The sequence below is a fragment of the Microcaecilia unicolor genome, chromosome 14 (assembly GCF_901765095.1).
Source record: "Microcaecilia unicolor chromosome 14, aMicUni1.1, whole genome shotgun sequence".
NCBI lineage: Eukaryota > Metazoa > Chordata > Amphibia > Gymnophiona > Siphonopidae > Microcaecilia > Microcaecilia unicolor.
This window is the reverse complement of record NC_044044.1, coordinates 14404038-14428348: the sequence shown is the minus strand read 5'-3', so window position 1 is coordinate 14428348 and position 24311 is coordinate 14404038. Positions and strand designations below refer to the sequence as shown.

Below are 24311 nucleotides of genomic sequence, written 5' to 3'. Positions count from 1 at the left end.
CTAATTCATGCCCCAGCGTGCATAGACGCTGTCTCACCATAGTAGGGATAGTTAATAAAGACTATTACCACAACATGCTGGCTGAAACGAGAAGGCGACGCCGGGTGTTATAGATAATTGGTGTCTGCGGCCTGGTTCTGGGCAGTTAAATAGGAGTGAGCCCATAAAGCGAATAAAACCAACGGGCTGGATTAACGCGGAGAGTGTCTCTCCAGACTTTTATAATTGGGCTGATCACGTTGATAAGAGGGTAAAACTGGACCCACAACATCACTGAATTACCCCCGGGCAAAAAGGACTAAGCAAGTAAGATCAGTGACGAAGAGGCTAAAGAGAAATTGTAATACCCTCTGCATGGAGCAATTTTTGAGGCCCAAATCAGCAGGAACAACTAGAAGCGGAATTAAGTACGACAAAGGGAAAAATTCCCCAACATCCACTGGGATCAAGATGTCAGAAGGTAAACTTGAAAAGCTTGGTGATTTTTCTGAAAAACAACTTGCGCAGATCACCATGGCGGTCAGCGCTGCATTGAATCCCAGATTTGACTTGCTAGAACGTCAAATGAGCAGTTTAGAATCCACCATGGCTGACACGGTGAGACGAATGGGTGAAGCGGAAAGTAGAATCTCAACGGCAGAGGACAGGGGAGCGCAGAATGTTCAAGATGTCACGCGCTTGATGGAGCAACTTAAAGCACAGCAAGACAAGATCGAGGACATGGAGAATAGAGCAAGGAGATGCAATCTCCGCATTGTGGGTCTCCCAGAAGCAATTCCTGAGAGATCACTAGGACTTCTCTTGGAAAGCTGGCTTAAAAAAGAACTTGCCCTGTCAGACAGTTATGGGGAACTATGCATAGAGCGGGCCCATAGGCTTGGCCGTCGGCAACCAGGACAGCAAAGACCCAGACTGGTGATAATCAAAGTCCACAACTATCTACACAAGGAAGAAATCATGAGAGGCTTTCGACTGAAAAGAGACACCTTAAAGTACGATGGCGCATCGATAAAAATCTTCCAAGACTATTCGGCTGGTGTACAAGAGCAACGTCGCCGGTTCCACCCCCTCTGCACGACACTGGTAAACAGAAAAACAAGATTTATGCTGATTTACCCAGCCATATTGAAGATTCAACATGAAAATGGATGGCGATCGTTTCACTCTGTCCAGGAGGCCCAACAATTTCTAGAAACTGAACTACATGCACCAGCTGAGGCACCAACCTGACTCTATGTTTGGCAAAAAAAACAGAAAGAACAATGTCTTAACCTGGTTTATGGTTCCCTGCATATGACGAGGACACAATATGCAAGATAAGTCTAAAGCAAAGAATATGTTGATTAAGAAATGTTGGGTTAAAAAGTTATAACTGCAGTGTTGTTGTCTATATGAAGAGTCCCTCCGGTAGTAGTACCGGGGTGGCTTTAGCGTTATCACCGAGGGATAGGGGGGATCCTCTTATGAAGGGGAGAGAGGGGTAGGCGCGGGGAGATGAGCCAATAGCGGTCTTACACCACAAATAAGAGGAAGTTCTACTAGAGGGTAAGGGTTCTCGCAAGAGAAAGGTAATGGGCGGGGGGGAATGGGGATTTAGTGGGATGCAACACTTAGGGGGAGGGGCACTCAGAAACACAAAGGGCAGGTCCTCCACTCAGATTATACACAAGACCAACGAGTGGGTAGGATGTCAAAATCAGAATATTGAAACACAAAGCAGAGGCAACATTTACAGCTTCTGGGAAAGGGCTGGGACCCAGGAGCTGAGTTTTTTCTGGTATACTGTTATGAAGATAATATGTCTTGGCGGTAACACACTGTAAAATAGTCACCTGGAATGTAGGAGGCATCACGTCTCCCATAAAAAGGAAAAAGATCCTAACACACCTAAAGCGCCTCAACGCAGACATTGCCTGTTTGCAAGAGACAAAATTGACAGCACCAGAGCATGAAAAACTCAAGCAGGGATGGGTAGGTCAGGTGATCCACGCGTCCCCCGAAGGGCGGAAGGGAGGGGTGGCAATCTGCATACATCAAAAACTCGCTTGCACGGTAGAGACAGTACTGCAAGATCCCAAGGGGCGATTCATTTTGGTTAAAGTGTGGCTCCAAGGGAGAGAATTATACCTGTTAAATGTATACGCACCCACCCCCCCTGACAATGTTTTCTTTCCTGAACTGTCCAGAAAGTTACTTCCATATGAAGACAAGCATTTGATAATTGTGGGAGACATGAACGTGCTTATGGACCCTAAAATGGATTATTCAGGGGAGGGACACAAGGGAATGGAGAGTAGGAAGGGCACTCGGATGTTGAAGGAGTTTGGGAGCTCCCTCTCAGTGATAGATGCATGGCGGAATTTACACCCAGACTCAAGGGAGTATACACATCAGTCCAGAGCACATGGGACCTGGGGAAGGCTGGATTATATATTGATATCATCAGCTTTATTCCAGTGCATAAGAGACACAAAGATTGAAGAAATATTGATTTCTGACCACAGTCCGGTATGGATAGAATTAGGGGCACCATGCAACTTCCAATTACACAGACAATGGAGATTCCCAAATCATTTAGTGAAAGATAAATCTTTTCTAAAATACATGGTCAAAAAATGGGAAGAATATGACTCATTTAACAAAGAACATAAGTCTGACCCGCAACTGTATTGGTGTACTGGTAAAGCGGTGCTCCGGGGTGACATAATTGCCTATGTAGCAAGAAAAAGGAGAAAGAATGCAGCTAGCCTTTTACATCTGAATAAGCGACTGCAGAAAGTTAAGCGTCGATATATGCAGCAGCAAACCGCAGGAAACAGGGAGGCGTATTTGTCTGTCCAGGCTGCTCTAAACTCATTATTACAGGAAAGAGCGGTAAAAAATAGGACTTTCCTAAAATATAAGTTCCACAGATTCGGAGATAGAGTGGGAAGCATGTTGGCCCGGGTGGTGCGGAGAAGGGGAGGGGGTAGAACTATTTCAGTCCTGAAAAGTAAAACAGGAAGCATTACTAACAGTCCAGATGAGATTCTTCAAATATTTCAAGAGCACTTCACACAATTATATACTGCAGAACATCCACCCAGGGAGGCACACATGGAGGAATTTCTTAGAAGGGCCCAAATGCCAAGGCTCAAAGAAACTGATATTGCCACTTTGGAGGCTCCCATCCTGCCCAAAGAACTGTCAGAAGCGATTAAAGGGCTGAAAGCATATTCAGCACCAGGGATGGATGGGTATTCCGGAGAATTTTATAAAATGTTGCAACCCCAATTGATACGGCCCCTATTTGAATATCATCAAGCGGTAATTCAGGAAGGGAGATTCCCAATGCACGAAAATATTGCATGTATATCATTATTGTTGAAACCAGGGAAGGCAGTAGAGGAACCGGAGTCTTACAGGCCCATATCATTAATTAACGTTGACATTAAGCTTCTTGCGAAAATCTTGGCCACACGGCTCAATAAGTTGTTACCCAACGTGATTGAGCCTGCGCAGGTGGGCTTTCTACCTAATAGACAATCCGTGCTGCACACCCGGAGAGTATTGCTCGCAATGGCACGCTGCCAAACTGAGAAGATTCCTGGAATCTTGGTAAGCTTAGATGCTACCAAGGCTTTCGACAGGGTAGGATGGGACTTTTTATTCTATATGCTAGATTGGATTGGGATTCCTCCTGGAGTAAGACAAGCAATAGAGGCTTTATATACTAACATGGAGGCACATATAGCAGCGAACGGGGGGCTCTCGGAAAAATTTCAGATAGGCAGAGGAACACGACAGGGATGCCCCTTGTCGCCACTACTGTTCGATCTAACATTGGAACCACTACTTCGTCAGTTAAATTCTGACCCTAGAATCAGTGGTGTACAGTTGGGAGAACAGGAGGTTCGTGCGCTGGCTTATGCTGATGACGTCCTCCTAGTGCTGACTAATCCGAAAAAGTCTTTTAAAATGGCCTTGACTTTGATAGAGGAGTACGGAGTGTTATCGGGGTTTAGCCTTAACCTATCCAAATCTTGTGCGATGCATATGGACATAGGTACTAAATTACAATGGCAAGGAAAAACCACACTTAGATGGGAGACAGCGAAGTTGAAATATCTAGGGGTACACATTACAAGTGATAGAACCTCCCTGTATAAAGAAAATATTTCCCCACTATTGGAAATGACTAGGAGTAAACTGTCGATGTGGAGGGAACTGCCACTCTCTATTTGGGGAAGAATAGCATTATTTAACATGATGATAGCTCCCAAATGGCTCTATGTCTTCCAACAGTTACCACTTTACCTGAAAAATAGAGATGAAAGGCAGTTACAGCGTTTAATACAAGCATACCTGTGGCAGGGTAAAAGACCTAGGATACCTTATCATCAGATGGCAACCCCAAGGGAGGGGGGCGGCATGGGACTACTGAATATAAAATTCTTAACAATAGCGAGCTCCATGCGACACATAAACGATTGGTACCGGGGAACATCGGATTTCTCCGTTACATCAGTGGAGACCTCGATGTTCAGGGATATCCATTTTAGTCACTTATTACACTCTGGAACCCCCTTACCCACATCAGTATTTCAGATACACCCATTATTGAAATCCCTCAGGGAAACTTGGAGATGGGTGTGCAGACGCCGCCGCTTCTCCCCCCGAGTGTCCCCTTGGATGTCAATTTGTGATAATCCTGCTTTCCCCCCAGGCCAAGGGCCCAGTATATTTAGCAGATGGGCAAAAAAGGGGATTATATACTTGGCGCATATAGTTACAGAGGAGGGACACATACACACGTATCAGGAACTTCAGTCACGATATGGGATCCCAAAGACACATCAGTTTGCATACTATCAATTACACCATTATGTGGCCTCCCTGGGCTGGACAGACCTTACGGAAGATGTGGTGGAAGTCTTATCGGAGGAGTTTACCCTGGGAGCGCAGCTTAGGGTGCCCCTGAAATTCCACCACCAGCAACTCAAAGATTCCACAGAAGAGATAGACTTCCGGCGGCTAGCGCATGAGTGGTCAAACGATTTAGGGTGCACACTCACTGAGGGAGAGTTTAGAACTCAATTGAAATCTATTTACAAACAGAGGCTGTCTATCCCACAGAGGGAACGACTATATCGGTGGATGCTTAGAACACATATTTCGCCCCATAGAGCGCGGAAAGCGGGGTTTGATACAACAGGGGCATGTCCTAAATGTGGCCATGAGGAGGCATCACTCGGCCACATGTTTTGGAGCTGTCCCGGTATTGAAAAATTCTGGAAACAAGTCATAGGAGGGATAGGTCAATTATGGCATTGCACCCTTGTGCGGGAACCTACTATCTTATTCAATATTTTTAGCTACACCGCAGACCCCACAGAGGGATTCAGGGCATTTGCAAAGATAGCAATCTATTTTGGAATAACAGCCATATTGCAATATTGGAGAGTAAAAGAAGTTCCCCCTCTGCAGCTATGGCGATCCCAATTAGTGAAACAAATGAGAATTGATAGATGTGGAGTACAGGATCTGGACAGTTCAGCAGGCCATAGGTTTAGGGCGCAATGGGAGCCATTGTGGGACACCCTCCCGCCTAGAGCGCGAAGTTTACTGCTAAATTCATAATCTGGCACTCTTTGACCCTGCATCAGTCAGGGAGTCTAAGACAAGGTGACAGGTAGGACAGCACTTTATAGCAAGGCGTAGACTGGTTCATATTCTGATGTACAGACAGCTAATAACATGTTACTTTGGAACAAAAAAAAAAAGAGTTGTGACACTGCCCTAATGTTGGTTGACAATGTAGGGAGGGAGGGAGGGAGGGAGGGTGATTAAGGGAGGAATAAATAAATGCAAATATGGTAACTCATTTGTTGAAGATATGACATCAGAGAACATCTCCTGTAATGTAGTTTCTTTGATAAGTTTCAGTGAAAGGTTCACTACCTCCGTTATTAAACAAGATTACTATATAAACCCACAAGGAAGGAAGGGTGGGGGGAGGGGGGGTTCAGGGATAAAAGAAGAAAATGATTTGATGAATGTGGAAGGATTACAAGTTGTCTATGATATTAGTTGGGCTTTATGCCGGATAATAAATATATAGGTTTCCTATAATACGCCAATAAGCAGATTTAAACTTAATGACTTCCAAAGAAGACACCATATGGAATTTCAATCAACAGATTTATTGAGAAATCAAACTCTGTATCACATGTTGTATCTTCGTATATCGTTGGTTCTGTATTGTATTCCTTATACTCTTAATAAAAAAGATTTAAACATAAAAAGGCTGTGTGTACAGTTTGGCAAAAATCGTTGTGGAAGACTCTGGTGCTAGGAATATATGTATATCTCATTAGAGAAAAGCTGGGCCAGTTGGGCCGAAACACAGCTGTGTCGAGTCATATCACCTTAATAAATTGATTAAATTTTTTCATTTTTCTTGTGTCGTCTTTCTGATTTTTTTTTTTTTTATATTTTTTGTTTCAATTTTGTTCTCAGAGTTTTTTCCTTTCTTGTGTGAATTTTTTAATTTTTCATTTCCTTTTTTCCTGTTTTTCATTTATTTTTAGTTCTTCATCTTTTTCTTTTCCATTTTCCACGTTTTTTGCGTCATCTTCGCTGTGTTTGATTATTGTTGTTTTTTTGCAAAGACAGGTTTCTTCTGTATTTTTGTTAACAGTTACATCAGCCAGGCTATTTTTGGAATTTTATATCAGCTGGTGACCCACTGCTCCAAATGCAGCCATTTTATACTGGCGAAACATGGCCATGTTGGGAATTTTATGTTAAATTTCTGGAAGCTTTTAATCTATGAATATAAACGGTGTTGTTGTTGTTTTTTTTTTTTTACAAGGTCTGCCTTGTTGTTTTATCTTACATTTACCTGTATGCAACTATTTTGTTAAAGCAATAAAAAAAGGGATCAGTATAGATCTCTCTCACCAACTAACTATTCCACAGTTTTGCAATATCTTGCTATACAAACTGACTTACGAATTGTTTGTAGTTCATAAGTCCTTGAAAACGTGGCCTTCTGAAGCATGGGAGTTAGCTGGAAAGGTGCAAAGACAATGATGGGGCAGGTTCTTTCTTAGTTGTTTTGACTGTATGTCATTTTGTATGTTTTAAAATGCAAGTGTAATCCACTTTGTATGTTTGTATGAAGTGCAAAATAAGGGAAAACACTGCCACAAAAGTGGCTTCTACAATCTAGAGATTTTTTGGTTTCTTATTCCTAATTACTTTTTGAATATTTCTATAATTATTCTATCACATTGTAAGTGTACAGTATTTGAATAAATTGATGAAACAAACTCCTATTTTAAAGCATTTTAAATTATACTTTTTAGATAGCCAAAAGTTTAAAAATAACATGCAATGATGTGAAGACTTTTGCAAGTCACTGTACCAAGGAGAAGCCTTCTTTCTATGTGTCACACCTTTGTAAATGAAGTCGACAGTGCTGCAGTAGAGAAACAGCCACTCCAGTAAACAGCGCTCCTTCAAAGACAGGTAGGCAGGGCTCTCAGGAAAATCCCACTGTAGAATATCATTGAACTTTTCAGCTTCCTCTAAAACCAGTGCCATGTGCTCGAAATCAGTAGTGGCAGCGATCAGGAACAGAGGCTTTATCAGAAAACCCATAATCTCCTGTTGCTGGGCCCAAGTCTTCCGTAAGGCAGCTCGTCTGTGAAAGTTCTCTGGTTGGGACCTGATGGCTAAAATAAGCATCAGTTGGTTAACTGGTCTCCGGCAGTAGCCCCCACGGTCAATGGTCACACCGCAGGGATAGCTCTGCAGGTATGGGAAATTAGCTTCGTACTGGGTGGTGTTCAAAACATAGGTATGCCGACCATCAAACAGGTAGGAGAATGGCCCCACCAGGCGGAGGCTGGTCCGACGGTAGATTGCATAGGAGAATACCTGTGTGTAAGGAGGGCACCAGTTTATTTTTGGTTCTGCCACGGGAGTATGGAACCATGTCTTCAGAAAAGGTAAGAAACAAGAAAGGGCCATGAGGGCAAAGAAGCCCCAAATTATGATGTTCTTCTGCCTTCGTTTCATGCTGAAATGTCCCCTTTATTTGAGAGAGAAAACACACACACAAAAGTTTCAGTATTTTGATCAGCCCATCGCCTGCCCATCTGACATTTCCTCAATAAAGAAAGATAAATCAGAAGACAGGAACACAAAATCAAAATTCCTACATATAATCAGAAAATACACTAGTGAATGGAAACATAACAGATCAACAAAAGGAAAAACAATCCCATGCTGTGACACTGAGGACCCAACATAATAAGCTAAGCAATACTTTTGGTGTGGAAATTTAGTTTTGATTTTCCTGCACTAACCTTACTCCTGATACAGTAAAGGTTTGAGCATGGAGAAATCAACAGTAAAACAATCTAGCCACAGGGTAGCACGGTTGGCATACAAATTCGTATGTAAACCGGTTGAAATGGGAATTGTTCCGAGGTAAAAAAAAAAAAGCGCACTGAATTTTGACACTTTTTTTTTTAAATTTCTCTCTAGCACAGCAATGTTCTTCTATTACAGATGTTTTCTGTAGACAGCTGGAATAAGTTGGGCACACAAGTAGGTGCTATCATTCAACAGCGCCGGGACAGAACTGCTCTCCCAGAGTTTAGAACTAACAGGAAAGTACTGAGCAAGTACAGCCCTTCCCGTAGACAGCGGTCTCCTCAGCTCCTCAGTTAGTTCCCTATAAAGAGGCATTTCAAAAGGTCATACAGCAGAGCTGTCAGAACTTCCCTATTGCTTTTGTCTACCTTCTGTTTTGCTAGCTCCTCATCAACACAGTCTTCTCAAAATTGTTAAAGATCTTCTACACTTCCAGTTCTATTTATGTTCGACTTATACGGTCCTGTTCCCAGCCCTTCCTCCGTAAACACAGAACAGATATATTTGTTAAGCAATTCTACTTTATCCTTATCGACTTCTACACATTCCTCCCCTTCATTCGAGTCTCATAATTCCACTTCTGTACTTCCTCTTATCACTGATAATTTGCAATATTTTCTATTTCTCAGTTAAACTGAGTTGTTGGATGCGTATTTTCAAAGAACTAAGACTTACAAAGTTACATGGAAGCGCATTTTCAAAGCACTTAGACTTAAAAAATTCCATTTGAAAATGAGCCCCATAGTAACCTATTGAAATTTGTAAGTTTAAGTGCTTTGAAAATGAGCCCCAAGGTGTCATCAATTTAGGCAAGAACTTAGGATGGGTCCAAATAACAACGTTATGATGATGAAACTGAGCGTAGGGTTCCCATGTTACCAATGCCTGAAGTTCATTTATTCTCCTAGCAGAGTAATTGCTAATAAAAAGGAGTAGTTTCCAGGTCAGAAAATTGGAAACAACTTCCAAAAGTTCAAAAGAGGTTTCACAAGTGAAGCAAGCATCAAATTTCAGTCCCAGGAACAGGTGACCTTTCATGAAACCAGCAACCATGATACTGCAAAGTTAGAAATGTTAGTAGTAGTAGTAGAACCCTCTGGAGAATAATAAGAAGACAGCGGAGTGAAGTGTACTCTAACAGAGGAAGTTTGAAGGCCAAAATATTGAGCTTTGATTGTGTCCAGGGAGGGATCCTATTGGGCTTAGAACCTCCAATCATTTTGAAAAGGTCATTTTGAAAAGTTGGCTATGTCTATAGTCAGAACTAATGTGGCCACAGTGCAAAGGGTACTCCAACTACTAAGGTTGGGTTTGTGAGTCCACCACTGTAGCATGAGGTGCAGCCAAGAGCATAGGCAAAGTTTCAAGGAAAGAGGTTGAGAGTGGTGATCCCAATGGAATTTGAGATCCCATTGTGGACATCACATTTTTAAATAGGCTAAGGAACAGACATGAACATCTGCAGCCAAGTGCTCCAGCATCTGCAATTATACTCTGCCTGTGACTTTGGGTGTTGACTGTATACCATGAGCATGGACCATCAGTACTTAGATCCTGTCCTCTGGAAGGAAGGCTTAGTATCCAAGACTACTACTCCCATAAAGAAAATGTTGGTCGACCATTGGGTGAACTCTTAACAGTAAATAAAGAGGTGTGGTAGCCATGTTAGTCCACTTTTAAAGGTAATCAATAGAAATAAAACATGAAAAAGAAAATAAGATGATACCTTTTTTATTGGACATAACTTAGTACAGTGAATAAGAAATCCCAGAAACTGAAGATGAACAATGGTTGTCCTCGGAAGCGTCATGACCTGCGACTTTAAACCACTAGAAGACAGTCATCCAGGTAAGAGAATATACACGATCTTGTTTGTGAAGGTGGACAACTGCCACCAAGAGGCATCCCATAAACACCCTGGGGATTGACAATAGGCCAAAAGGGAGGACTTAGTACTGGAAATAGCTGGATTGAAGGGCAATCTTATTTCTTGTAATGAGGATGTTTTGGAATATGTGTACACGCATCCCTGAGATCCAGAGTACAAATCCACTTTGTTAAACTGCGGAAGAATGGAGAAAATTGTGCTCATTCTGAACTTCTCCGTGATGAGGAAACAGCTGGTCTCTGAAATCTAATATAGGTGATAATTCCCCCAGAATGCAAATGTATCTTGAGTAGAAACCTTACTTCTTCTCCTGTGGTGGTACAATTTCTATAACCTTGGCCTTGAAGAAGTGGTGAACCTCTTCTTGTAAGACAGTAAAATGGTTGGAGGGAGGTTGGGTCAAGCTGTTGTCCATCTCCTGCCAAGCTGGGAGGAAAAATTGAATCCAGCCTCCCAAAGGCAGAGAAGGATAAGCATTCTGCAGTGATTGGAAGCTTAGCACATAGCAAAAAGAAGGCTGTTGTACTGTTAGCTTGGGTGACAGCTAATAACAGAGTAATTCTGAAGGTGTGATCATAGACGTTATTGATTGGCAGAATATGACAAGCTGTGTTTCAGCTACAAGGCCTTCCTCAGGAGTCTTTGAGATACTGCAGCAGTGTCGCTATGCACCGACTTTCTAATCGGTAACACATCCAACAGCACAATGACAGAAAAACACTATCACAGGCTTTAGTGATCAGAAACAGATTAAATAACAGCAAGAATGAACAGCCAGTATGAATTGTTGCTGGCCCAGCACTGAAGGATTTAAAAGGTCCTTTGGGGGGGGGGGGGGGGGGCGGGTAGGGAAGTTAAACACCGGTTCCCCACCAGCCACAAACCATCTCTGTAGCTCCTGGGTCAGTGGCTATGCCACTGCAACAGTGGACTGGACAGACTTCAGAACATGTTCACTGTTTTGGAAATTCTCTCTGGGGCATTTACGTACTTTATCAGATCTTGGTTCCATTTCCTGCTAAAGCAGAAAGGGAATTTCTTTAGCCCTCTTATGAATAAATTTTGGATATGAAATGTCCCTAGTACGCCCTCCCGCAGGAGGTGGTGGGGATTAAATGGTGACAGAATTCAAAAATGTGTGGGATAAACACAAAGGAATCCTGTGCAGAAGGCATGGAACCAAACAAGCTTAGATGTGATCAGATGGCAACACCAGGAATCAGGAAGCAAAACCAGTGCTGGGCAGACTTCTAAGGTCTGTGCCCTGAAAATGGCAAGGACAAATTAAGATCAAGTTATACATATATAGAGTATCACATCATACTTTATACTGATGTTATCTTGTTGGGAAGACTACATATATGGAAGCAATTCCAGAGAGTGGGAAGGAAGTAAATATGAAGGCTCATGTTCATATTCTGAAGTAGCTAACGGTGAGACAATAGGCTCTGAATGAACGTCTCTCTGCTCTGGCATAAGACCACAAAGACGTGAGAAGGCTCAATAGCCCATGATAGCAAAGGATCTATTTAGAGATGGAGTCAGATTTAAGGTCATTCCAGCCTTCTTGGGGGGCTCTGGACCCCTAAATTTACAACAGAGGAAAGGATTAAGAGGATAGGACTCTTCAGCTTGGAAAAGAGACTACTGAGGGGGGATATGATAGAGGTCTACAAAATACTGAGGTGATCCTAGAAAAGAGCAAAGCTTCAAACGCTGATATTGTAATTCACCTGGGGACAAATGACCTGGCCAACAATAGCAAGTTTACAGCACAGACAGCGTTCCAGAAGCTTCAGGAGGGACTGAAAGCTTTGGTTCGGACTGTGGCTTTTTCTGAAGTAATTCCTATGTGGGGGAGGGGAGAGGATACGCAAAACAGAGGAATTCAATAAGTGATTAGGCTCATTGGTCTATAATTTCCGGGATCACCTCTGGAACCCTTTTCAAGAACTGGCATTACATTGGCCACCCTCCAATCTTCCGGTACCATGCTTGTTTTTAAAGATAAAATTACCAATAATAGCTCTGCAAGTTAATTTTTCAATTCTATCAGTAATCTGGGATTTATACCATGGTGATTTGCTACTCTTCAGTTTGTCAAAATTCCCCTTTACATCTTTCAGGTTTACAAAGATTTGTTTCAGTTTCTCTGACTCGTCAGCATTGAATACCATTTCTACACTGGTTTCCCTCCTCCATCTTCCTTGGTGAAGACCGAAGCAAAGAATTCATTTAATCTCGCCACTATGGCCTTGTCTTCCCGAGTGCCCCTTTTACCCCTCAGTCATCTATAGAGGTCTAACTGATTCATTTGCCAGCTTCTTGCTTCTAATGAGTCTTAGTGTAAAGACGGTTTTAGATACATTAGGAGCATGGGGTAATACGTGAAAAAATAACAGGCTGTACTGTAATGATGGGCTACATCTTTCTGTGATGGGAAAAAGGATCCTTGGGGAGAAATTCAGAAAATATGTTTTTAGACATTTAAACTAGAGGAAGGGGTGACAAAAGGAAACAAGGGATTTCATAAAGTCACCTCCAGAATAAACATGATGGCAGAGAGAAAGGTCATGTAAATATAGAAAACCTCCTAAACTCACTAAGCACATGGAAAGCTATGTGCACAAATGCTCGTAGTCTAAGTAAAAAGGTTCAAGACTTGCAAGCCCTGATGTTTGAAGAAAACTTGGATATTGTTGCTATTATGGAGACGTGGCTCAAAGATTCCCATGATGTGACCGTGCCGGGCTATAATCTTTTTAGGAAAGATACAGAGGGCCGAAGAGGTGGCGAAGTGGCTCTGTATGTGAGAGACAATATCAGAGCGGCCAAAACGCGGGGAACCTGGGGAAAGGAAGAAGCTGTACGGATCATCCTGGAAAGAGAAGACGGAACCTGTATCCACATGGGGGTTATCTACAGACCTCCTGCACAAAAGGAGAAGTTAGACAAGGATCTGATAGAAGATATTCAAAAGACAGGTATGAAAGGGGAGATGCTACTGTTGGGAGATTTCAATTTGTCTGAGGTGGATTGGAACATCCCGTCTGCAGAATCGGAAAGAAGTAGGGAGATTGTGGATGTCTGTCAAAGTGCCTTGCTCAGACAAATGGTGACAGAACCACGAGGGAAGGGTCAATGCTGGATCTAGTGCTCACGAATGGAGGTAGTGTTGCCAATATCCGGGTGGGTGCCCACCTATGTATTAGTGATCATCACACCGTATGGTTTGATATAAGGGCGAAGGCGGAGTGCGGACACACAAAACTCAAAGTACTGGATTTCAGACATACTGATTTTGATAAAATGGGGGAATACCTGAAGAAGGAACTGTTGGCGTGGGAAGGCGTAGGAGATGTGGAAAAACAGTGGTCCAACCTAAAGGCTGCTATAAATATGGCGACTGATCTTTTTCTGAGGAAAGTAAACAAAAACAAGAGAAGCAGGTTCCCAATGAAATAGCCACCAGTCGGAGAGGAAACCCTGCGAAAACAAGGAAACACCCCTTCTGGTGAAAGAACAGTCGCCCAGCGAACCATAAATCCCAGGCGAGCAAGGACAATGAACCACCAACTTAACACTCCTCACCTGAAGGGGAGAAGGGACCCACCAGTACCACACAGGCAGTGGTAGCCACAAGCAAAGGATGAACTAAAGCCATCCTACAACAGCATGGTCCAACTCGGCCAAAGGGAGCCAGTGCTCGACCGACAGAGATAGAGATGTGAACTACAGGAAGAGATGGTGCTGCGCTCAAGACCCATAGATGAAGCAGCGCCCTCCCTCTATAAAAGGCAACATATTGTATTGTCAGAGAAGGAACAGCGTAACCTAAGTAAAGAGGAAGCCCCTTCCCCACAGCCAGAGGAGGATGACAGGCATAGACAAATGCAGCGCTGAGGGAGATGCTCTCTACCCATAGAGAAAAAGCATACAGGAACAATATGCAGGAAACGCAACAGTCAGTAAAAAAGGAATCCTCACCCCTCGCCAAACTGCCAGAGACAGCGCTGCAGTACCCAGTCTGGAGGATACAGCACAGAAAGATTAAACAGTGCTCAATGGACAGCGATGGGACAGCATTCCCTCACTCAGAAACCAAGCTGCTATCCCAACCGACTAGAAGGCCAGCTATCCAGCTATCCCCCCCCCCCCCAAACACACACACAGTCAATATCCTAAAAAATGACAATACTATAATGATTAAGGAGGCAGATAAAGGAGGTGAAGTTGTAGTTATGGATAAGCAGGAATATGTGAATGAAATCTATAGACAGGTCCATGACAAGGACTTTTATGAGGGCAAAACGAAAGGGGAGTAGCGTGACCAGCAAGACTGCTCCAATGAAACCCAGAAGATGGGTTTCATTGGAAGAGTCTTGTAGATCAAGCTACTACCCCATTTCCGAAGATCTCTATTATTTATATTTTACCTAAAGTTCACAAATCACTTCAAAATCCTCCAGGCAGACCTACTGTGTCTGCAGTTGGTTCATTATTTTTTTTTGTTACATTTGTACCCCGCGCTTTTCCCACTCATGGCAGGCTCAATGCGGCTTACATGAGGCAATGGAGGGTTAAGTGACTTGCCCAGAGTCACAAGGAGCTGCCTGTGCCTGACGTGGGAATTGAACTCAGTTCCCCAGGACCAAATTCCACCACCCTAACCACTAGGCCACTCCTCCACTTGAGGTTCTACATGGAATGTTGCTATTCCACTAGCAACATTCCAGGTAGAAGTCTGCCCTTGCAGATCACCAATGTGGCCGCGCAGGCTTCTGTGAGTCTGACGTCCTGCACATATGTGCAGGACGTCAGACTCACAGAAACAGAAGCCTGCACAGCCTTCTACATGGAATGTTGCTAGTGGAATAGCAACATTCCATGTAGAATCTCCAATAGTATCTATTTCATTTTTGTTACATTTGTACCCTGCGCTTTCCCACTCATGGCAGGCTCAATGCGGCTTACATGGGGCAATGGAGGGTTAAGTGACTTGCCCAGAGTCACAAGGAGCTGCCTGTGCCTGAAGTGGGAATCGAACTCAGTTCCTCAGGACCAAAGTCCACCACCCTAACCACTAGGCCACTCCTCCACTGTTGCTACTATTTGAGATTCTACATGGAATGTTGCTATTCCACTAGAAGTCGGCCCTTGCAGATCACCAATGTGGCCGCGCAGGCTTCTGCTTCTGTGAGTCTGACACTCACAGAAACAGAAGCCTGCGCAGCCTTCTACATGGAATGTTGCTAGTGGAATAGCAACATTCCATGTAGAATCTCCAATAGTAGCAACATTCCATGTAGAATCTCCAATAGTATCTATTTTATTTTTGTTACATTTGTACCCCGCGCTTTCCCACTCATGGCAGGCTCAATGCGGCTTACATGGGGCAATGGAGGGTTAAGTGACTTGCCCAGAGTCACAAGGAGCTGCCTGTGCCTGAAGTGGGAATCAAACTCAGTTCCTCAGGACCAAAGTCCACCACCCTAACCACTAGGCCACTCCTCCACTAGCAACATTCCATGTAGAAGTCGGCCCTTGTGGCCGCGCAGGCTTCTGCTTCTGTGAGTCACAGAAACAGAAGCCTGCACAGCCTTCTAAATGGAATGTTGCTAGTGGAATAGAATCTCCAATAGTAGCAACATTCCATGTAGAATCTCCAATAGTATCTATTTTATTTTTGTTACATTTGTACCCCGCGCTTTCCCACTCATGGCAGGCTCAATGCGGCAATGGAGGGTTAAGTGACTTGCCCAGAGTCACAAGGAAGCTGCCTGTGCCTGACGTGGGAATCGAACTCAGCTCCCCAGGACCAAAGTCTACCACCCTAACCACTAGGCCACTCCTCCACTCCTTTCCATTTTTACTGATACTTTAAGACCTTTGGTACCACTCATTCCATCATATACCAGAGACAGTACTCATATCATTAATATCCTTCAAGATATTGAATTACTTTACAAGAAATATTTTTGGCAACATTGGACATGGAATCATTATATACCAATATTCCCCAAAATGAAGCACTGGAAGCGGTAAGAGCTGCTCTTAGCAAAAGAACAGTAAATCAGAGTGTCACCACAGAATACGTTATTGAATTGGCATCACTAACACTTCAAGAAAACCATTTCTGTTTTGAAGGCAAGTTTTACAAACAAATCAAAGGCACAGCTATGGGATCGACCATAGCCCCCTTCAGTCGCTATTCTTTATGTTGCCGATTTTGAAATTTCTTAAAAGACTGTGGTTTTAAGGACTATAATTTTACTATGGTGAAGGTACATGGACGATGTTTTTATGACTTTGGCAGGAGCACAGGATAAACTTTTAGAATTGTATTCATGGTTGAATTCCCAAGATAGCAATCTCAAATTTAAGATCAAATTATGATAATCATGATATCTCATTCTTAAACAAAGATATTATTCACAAGTGGCCATTTTAATACCACCATTGAAACAAAAGATGTTAATAAACTCTTACACTACAATAGTTGCCACAATAAATAGCAACTTACCTTATAGTCAATTTCTAAGATTGAACAGAATCTCTGTTCACAGAAACAAGACATGAATCAACAAGTGAAACACATGGCTGCCAGATTTTATGAGAGAGGAAGGATATCTTAAAAGCTATACAACGGGACAGAAACACCCTCTTAAAGCCTAAACAGAAAAAGGATTTTGAAAAAAATAGTATGCACACTTTATTATGACCATTTCTCTCATGAGATTATCAATATATTGAAGAAAAATTGGACTATCATTCAGTGTATACCTGGTTTTGAAGGCAAAGACATCATAGTTGCTTATAAAAGAAACAAAAACCTGAAGGATATATTAGCAATTTAGCTCTGCTAGTTAAGGTTGCACCTGTTTGGGAACATTACCCTCTCAGTTTGTCATGTTAATTCAAAAATGAAAGGTTTTTATACATCCCAAAACTGGTGAGAGATTCCAATTAAGATAATACTCTAACTGCAAAACCACTCATGTTGCTTATGCTGTTATATGCCCTTGCAAACTGTTGTGCATAGGTAAAATAAGCCGTGCATTCAATAAACGTATCATAGAGCATCATAGTACCATTAAAAGGAATGCCTCAGAAAAACCATTAGTGGAACATATGCAAGGAAAAGGGCACAATTTTGACCAAGATTTACTGTATTGCACAAGGTTGTCTGTCATTGGAGGGGAGATGTGGATAGGATTTTGATACAGGAAGAACAAATATGTATTATTAATTATAACCTTGTTTTATATGGATAATTGAAATTAAATTGCTTTTAAGATTTCTGCAGAGAGTCTGACCCTTGACCTCACAGAACATAAATAGTGCATAAGTACATAAGCACTGCCACGCTGGGAAAAGACCAAAGGTCCATCAAGCCCAGCACTCTGTCTCCGACAGCGGCCAATCCAGGCCCCAAGAATCTGGCTAAAAACCCAAATTTAATAACGATCAATGGACTTTTCCTTCAGAAATCTGTCCAGACCCCCTTTAAACTCAGCAAGGCCAGCTGCCGTCACTACCTTCTCTGGCAATGAGTTCCAGAGTCTAACTATGCGCTGAGTAAAGAAAAGCTTTCTCCGATTTGTTTTAAACCTATCACATTCTAATTTCATCTTGTCTCCCCTGGTTCTATTATTGTTAGAAAGTGTAAACAAACGCTTCACATCTGTCCGCTCTACCCCACTCATTATTTTGTACACCTCTATCATATCACCCCTCAGCCGCCTTTTCTTCAGGCTAAAGAGTCCTAGCCGTCTTAACCTCTCCTCATAGGGTAGTCGTCCCATCCCTTTTATCATTTTCGTCGCCCTTTTCTGCACCTTCTCCAATTCCTTTATATCTTTTTTGAGATGAGACGACCAGAACTGAACACAATACTCCAAGTGCGGTCGCACCATGGAGCGATATAACAGCATTATAACAGTACTCGGCAGATTCAGTGCTGTTAGTGAGAAGATGAATCTGCTCTATTGGTGAGGAAGTGCTGCAATGTAAGTACCTTGAATTGGTTCATTTCTACTTTTTTTTTCAGAAAAGCTATGCTTTACTGCTATTTAGTTTTTTTTAAATAGTCCTATTTGGATTTCTTATAATTTTTCATATATACAGATATGTAGAGACATTACTATTTGGGGAAAGCTGGGTATTTTCCCCTATAGGTACGTGTTCCTTTCACATCTCTTGTACCTCCTTTGGCTTTATATACATTTTCTGAGTAGACACATTTTTACATGTAATATGTGTTTTTACATGCAGTTTGTATATACATGTTCAAATTTTAATTAATCAAATACATTTAATTGGTTTTTGTTCCTATTGTTTCTCTATTTATAATTGTTTTAATTTGGAGATATTTCTAATTAGGATTTTCAATCAATGTTATTTATTGATGTTCTTGTGATCAATTAGATACATTGTTTTAATTTGCTTATATTTTTATTAATGTTGTTTGCTGATTTTATCATTTTAATTAAATATTTTATCTGTTTCTTATTATTTGCCGTAAGGCAAAAAGTGGCCATGTCGGGTATTTGTACTAATAAATTTGCCCAGCACTCCTGTATTCTTGGTCTGCTTTCTGCTCACCGTCACATTGATGTGCAGATCATCGCCTCCCTTCTTGGTTGCTATTGCCAATAAAGTAAAGGAGCTCCAGAGGTGGGTTGGACACCTGGATTAAGAGCCATGTACCGTAACCCTCAATGGAGTTGTGTTTCCCCATCCTAAGACCGGAGAGCTCCGAGAACCTGGAGAAAAAGTGGTGACCGCAGCCAAATCCTGCAAGGCAGTCAACATCCAGAGAAGGAGTTGAGATCTATCATCAGAGGTGAGGGTGCACTACACTAGAATAGGTGGAGGTGTGCTCCCTTTCCAGGGCTGGGAAAGATCACTCCCACCTCCCCCCCACCCCGTGCGTTCTCCAGCACAAGACAAGAGGGGGGACACCCTGAGAGAAACAGTTGCATGCTCGGTTACCAAGCATGGAGAAGCCCTCCATAAAACGAAGCCATGCCGCCCAACCAAAGATGGAACCGTACTGCTCCCACATAGGAGATGTTTCCTACATCCAATGCCAACTGGAAGACAAAAGGCAGAGACCAAGCAGTGCCCCGACATAGGGATGGCTTGCCCACCATGAACTGGGAAATCCAGAACAGGAACAATCCAGAAGACGAAGCCAGGAGCTTGAGAGACACCATCCATCCGCCTGCTGGAGATAGAGAATACTGGCTGGTTGGCCAAGGTGCATAACCATCCTATATGACAGAGCGTCACAACCCGCAAGTCTCTGAATTTATCTGCTGTTGACAAGAACTTCTCGTTTTCCCAACAAACCCTCTTCCCCATTTTTCACCCTCAGAACCCTTATCCACTTCATCACCTCTCACTTATACCACTGCAGCTTGCTCCTCATAGGACTCATTACACCATCTTTCACCAGTGCAGTCTATTCAAAAGTCAGCTACACAACTACCATTCCACCATCATCACTATAACCATGTAAACCTTCTCAAATTATGACACTGGCTCCCTATCCCCCAATTCTGTTCAGTCTTCTTTTACTCACCTATAAGTGTGTTCATGCTGCAATTCTTCATTACCTTTGCTCTCTCAACATGCCTTACACGCTTCCTCCTGAACCCTATGCCCTTCTCCTCTTATCACCAATTCCCGGCTCCTTACATTCTATCTTGCTTCCCCAAATGCCTGGATCAATTTTTCTAAGTTATTGCATCATATTCTCTAGGACTAGATTTAAATTTTCATCTAGAATATCACCTTACAATTCCTAATCTAGCTCTCTCAGATCAAAGCCTTGTTGTTCAAGTAGTTTCTATGGCAGTGTTAGCCAGAAGACAATCTCGCAGAGCAGGAAATGCCTCCTGTGAGTGGCTGTGCTATGTTCATTTACTGGTGCTGCGGAGATGTTTGCTACAGCAACAGTGGCAGCCAGAGCTGTAACTATGCACATTTGAGCAGACAGCAGGTAAGGCAGGTAGATTTTCACTCCTATACCACTCCTTTCACTTCCATTCAAGTTCCCGCTTTTCTCTACCTTCACTTTTTCACTCTGATTCAGTCCTTTTCTCATTCTCTCCACTGCAGGTGCTGGGTAACTACATCCTATCCACAGATATTTGAATAATCCCCTCAATTAATGGAACAGTACAAGTAGTATTCCCCAAAGCAAACTTCTTACCTGCATTTCCAACACAACATATACTCTCCTGCAGAACAGGATCTGCCTTTTCTAAGTTCCTAATGATCTAAAAGCCTTTCATTCATGCACGGAGGCAGCAAAAAGCCTGCCTCTGGAGTCCTGCAACATGGAACACAGAGCATTTCCGAGAATGCTATCCTAGAGGTTCTCTGGAGTTTAGTTTCCTACCCAGCAGGTACTCCTGGGGGAATTTTGCAAAAAAAAAATAATGTAGGATTTTCCACAAGTTTAATATTGCCACTAAATTTTAAAAATATTTGTGCAGAATTCTCCAATGATAAAGGCCAATTCTTAAACCAAGTCTGAAATTTTCCCTAGACTCTTATCTCCTCAGGCTCAACCCTCCCAAGAAATATTCTCCAGGTTCTATCCTCCCCAGTTCATCTAGAACCCCCTCCCTTCCCCTAGTATGTTCATAAGCACATAAGTATTTCCATACTAGGACAGACTGAAGGTCCATCAAGCCCAGCATCCTGTTTCCAACAGTGGCCAATCCAGGTCACAAGTACCCAGCAAGATCCCAAAAAAGTACAATACATTTTATACTGCGTATCCTAGAAATCAGTGGATTTTCCCCAAGTCCATTTTAATAATAGTCTATGGACCTTTCCTTTAGGAAGCCATCCAAACCTTTTTTAAATCCTGCTAAGCTAAATGCTTTTACTACATTCTCTGGCAACGAATTCCTGAATTTAATTACATGTTGAGTGAAGAAACTTTTTCTCCGATTTGTTTTAAATTTACTACTTTGTAGCTTCATTGCATGCCCCCTAGTCCTAGTATTTTTGGAAAGAGTAAACAAGCGACTCACATCTACCCTTTCCATGCCACTCATTAATTCTATAGACCTCTATCATATCTCCCCTCAGCCGTCTTTTCTCCAAGCCCTAGTCGCTTTAGCCTTTCCTCATAGGGAAGTCGTCCCATTCCTTTTATCCTTTTTGTTACCCTTCTCTGTACCTTTTCTAATTCCACTATATCTTTTTTCAGATGCGGTGACCAGAATTGAACACAACAATCGAGATGCAGTCGCACCATGAAGCAATACAAAGGCATTATAACGTCCTTATTTTTGTTTTCCATTCCTTTCCTAATAATATATTCTAACTCCCATCTTATTTTTTAGGTTTCTCTCTGCTCCTAGGTCCCTCTTCTCCCCCTATCTCCCAGTAAGATCCCCTTAAATTATATCTCAAAAGTCTCCCTTCCCCCAAGACAGAAATCCCCACCTCTCCCTCTTTCTCCCCTTCCCCACTCAGCACATAAACTCATCTTTCCTTCTTTCTCCTCCTCCTCCCCCAGGCACATAAATTTACCTCTGCTTTCTGCCTCACCCTCTGTGGCACACCCTCCAGCTTGCTCCAGATCCCATCCCTGGTGCACACCCTCCTCTAGTTTGCTTCAGCTCCCTACCTCCATAGCACACTCTCTTCCAGCTTGCGCCACACTCATTCCCATGATGTTCCTTCCCCCAGGTTACTCCAGCCTGCCTCCTCCCATTGCAGCATAAGAGGAGGTGGTGAACAGTTGTACACTGGGCTATGCCATCCTGTGCCAAAATGCTTATTTGAATTGTGAGGCATTCCTAGTTGCTCAGTTCAAATAAGTAGTTGCTTAATAAAGCAGAAAAAGATGACAGCCCAGTGTACAACTGATCATCTCCCCCTCTTGCCACACAATCATAATTAGTAAGTGGACAGGAAGGGAGCAGGGAAAGCCACTGCTTTTGATGGTACAGAATTCTGTACAAAATTCCCCAGGAGTAATTTAGCTTCCATACCTCTGTGTGGCACTGGAGTCCAAGTAGACCACAACAGCCAACTCCTCCCAAGCACTCTCTAAAATCTTGGTGGTGCATGAGATACCTTTGCACAAAGCAGGCAAGTTACCAAGTAATCCTTATGGCTGCTAGGTACCCAGTCCCTAATAAAGAAATCACCAATAACTGTAGTTCTGTTCTTACACTCCTTGACACACAGCCCTGAGGATATATCCATGGTGCAAGAGGGTAACATCAAACTTTTAACATGTCTCCTACATAGTCCTCCTTCACATCACCAGAGATTGTATTTATTTTTATTTATTTAGTTACATTTGTACCCCGCGCTTTCCCACTCATGGCAGGCTCAATGTGGCTTACATGGGGCAATGGAGGGTTAAGTGACTTGCCCAGAGTCACAAGGAGCTGCCTGTGCCGGGAATTGAACTCAGTTCCTCAGGACCAAAGTCCACCACCCTAACCACTAGGCCACTCCTCCACTGTATTGTACTACCTAATGCTAAGTATCCTTGTTATGTTGCTTTATCTCCCAACAGCCAAGGATGTAAACGAGAATGGAAGGAATCTTTCAAGGAGTCATCATCTGTCCTGACTGGTCCCTTCAGAGAACAGATCAGGGCATAATCCAGGCTCCCTGCAGGAACATGCACAGAAGACTGGATATTAGTCCTAGTTCCATCAGGATATCCAGCTCCTGTTTTTCTTTTAATAATTTATTTACATTATTTACAATCCAGAAAGTTCTTGGCAGCTTACAATAGTAACATACATTGTTAAAAACAAATACAGAAAAAAAAAAAAAAACATTCACCCCATGCATCTGATAAATACAAAACATCAGGTAAAGCTCTTCCTGTAAAATAAGCCTGCAATGAGCTATTGTGTTTTGAGTGAACGTAGGCCACCTTTGATACCATAGTGGGGCTTTTTCAAAAGAATGTCCAAGGCAGAATAGAGATGCCCAGCTTATAACTTCCAAAACTGATGTCCATCTCACATGTATTTTCCAACAGGAAATAAGAAAAGACTTCCTGTTGGAAAATATATAAGGCAGACATCCAGCATGAACAACAGCTATTTTACAGACTGGAATCTCCAACATATGAACCAAAAAAGCAGGGGGGGGGGCAATACATCAGTCTGGCAGCATTTCCCCCCCCCCCCCCCGTGTTAAATTTGAGAACAGGGTTTATTACATTCAATACCAATTCCAAACAAAGCTCAACATTTGAAAACGGAAATTCTTAAATTATGTTGCCTCTCTCCCTCCCCACCAATTACATCATGATATCTACTTACTCGAGGCAGTAGTTCGTTTGAATAAAGTCGAAGACTTCGAGGCATAAATGCACCAACCGCCACGGGTCTCCTGCTCCTGTACACGGCGCCCGCCTTCACAGCTCTGCCGCGCGGCCACGAGGGCCTTCTTCCTGCCTTAATGCCGACGTACTTCCGGTTTGTCCTTTCCGCATAGGCGGGAGGGGAGGGACGCAGTAGAAAGAAGGACCCGCCCCCTGGCCGGACCCACCCACCTGGGTGAGGTCCAAAAGAGAAGAGAGAAGGGGTAGCACTTGTGTTGTGATGAAAAAAAAAGTAAGGCTGGCCTTGTACACGCGGAAGTTTAGTCGAAACCAGGACTTGTGTCTGGTGCCATGAGACTTATATTTGCTACTACTCGCGGATTTTTTTTTTCCTGGCTTTTAAAGTCCCAGTTCCCATAGAAATCACGTATTGTAGACTTGTGAGAATAGGGGATTTTAATCGACGTTTTGTAAGATTTCACAGGCAATGTTTTGGACCTCTTTTTTTTTTTTTTTTTTTTTTTACGTTTTCATAACTATTCAAGTTCTTCCACGAAGTCTTTATTTTGGGCTGACCATGCACGTTGGATTTTAAAATGTGCTTCTTTTGGGGAAACCCAGGTACCAGGGAATTTATTTATTTATTTGTGGCATTCATACCCTGGGAGACAGAGTGAA

At 42.7% G+C, this 24311-nt stretch overlaps 1 protein-coding gene across 1 annotated transcript in view; it reads right to left on the bottom strand.

Annotated features, from left to right (window-relative positions):
* The window catches only part of LOC115456988 (N-acetyllactosaminide beta-1,3-N-acetylglucosaminyltransferase 3-like), a 29598-nt gene extending 5901 nt beyond the window's left edge, over positions 1 to 23697 (bottom strand). Inside the window, exons 1-2 of the mRNA XM_030186415.1 lie at positions 23632 to 23697; positions 7440 to 8077 (exon numbers count right to left, since the gene is read on the bottom strand). Coding sequence (XP_030042275.1) covers positions 7440 to 8064 — 625 coding nt within the window. The 5' untranslated portion in view covers positions 8065 to 8077; positions 23632 to 23697. The remainder of the gene's footprint in view (positions 1 to 7439; positions 8078 to 23631) is intronic.
* Positions 23698 to 24311: the final 614 nt, after the last annotated feature.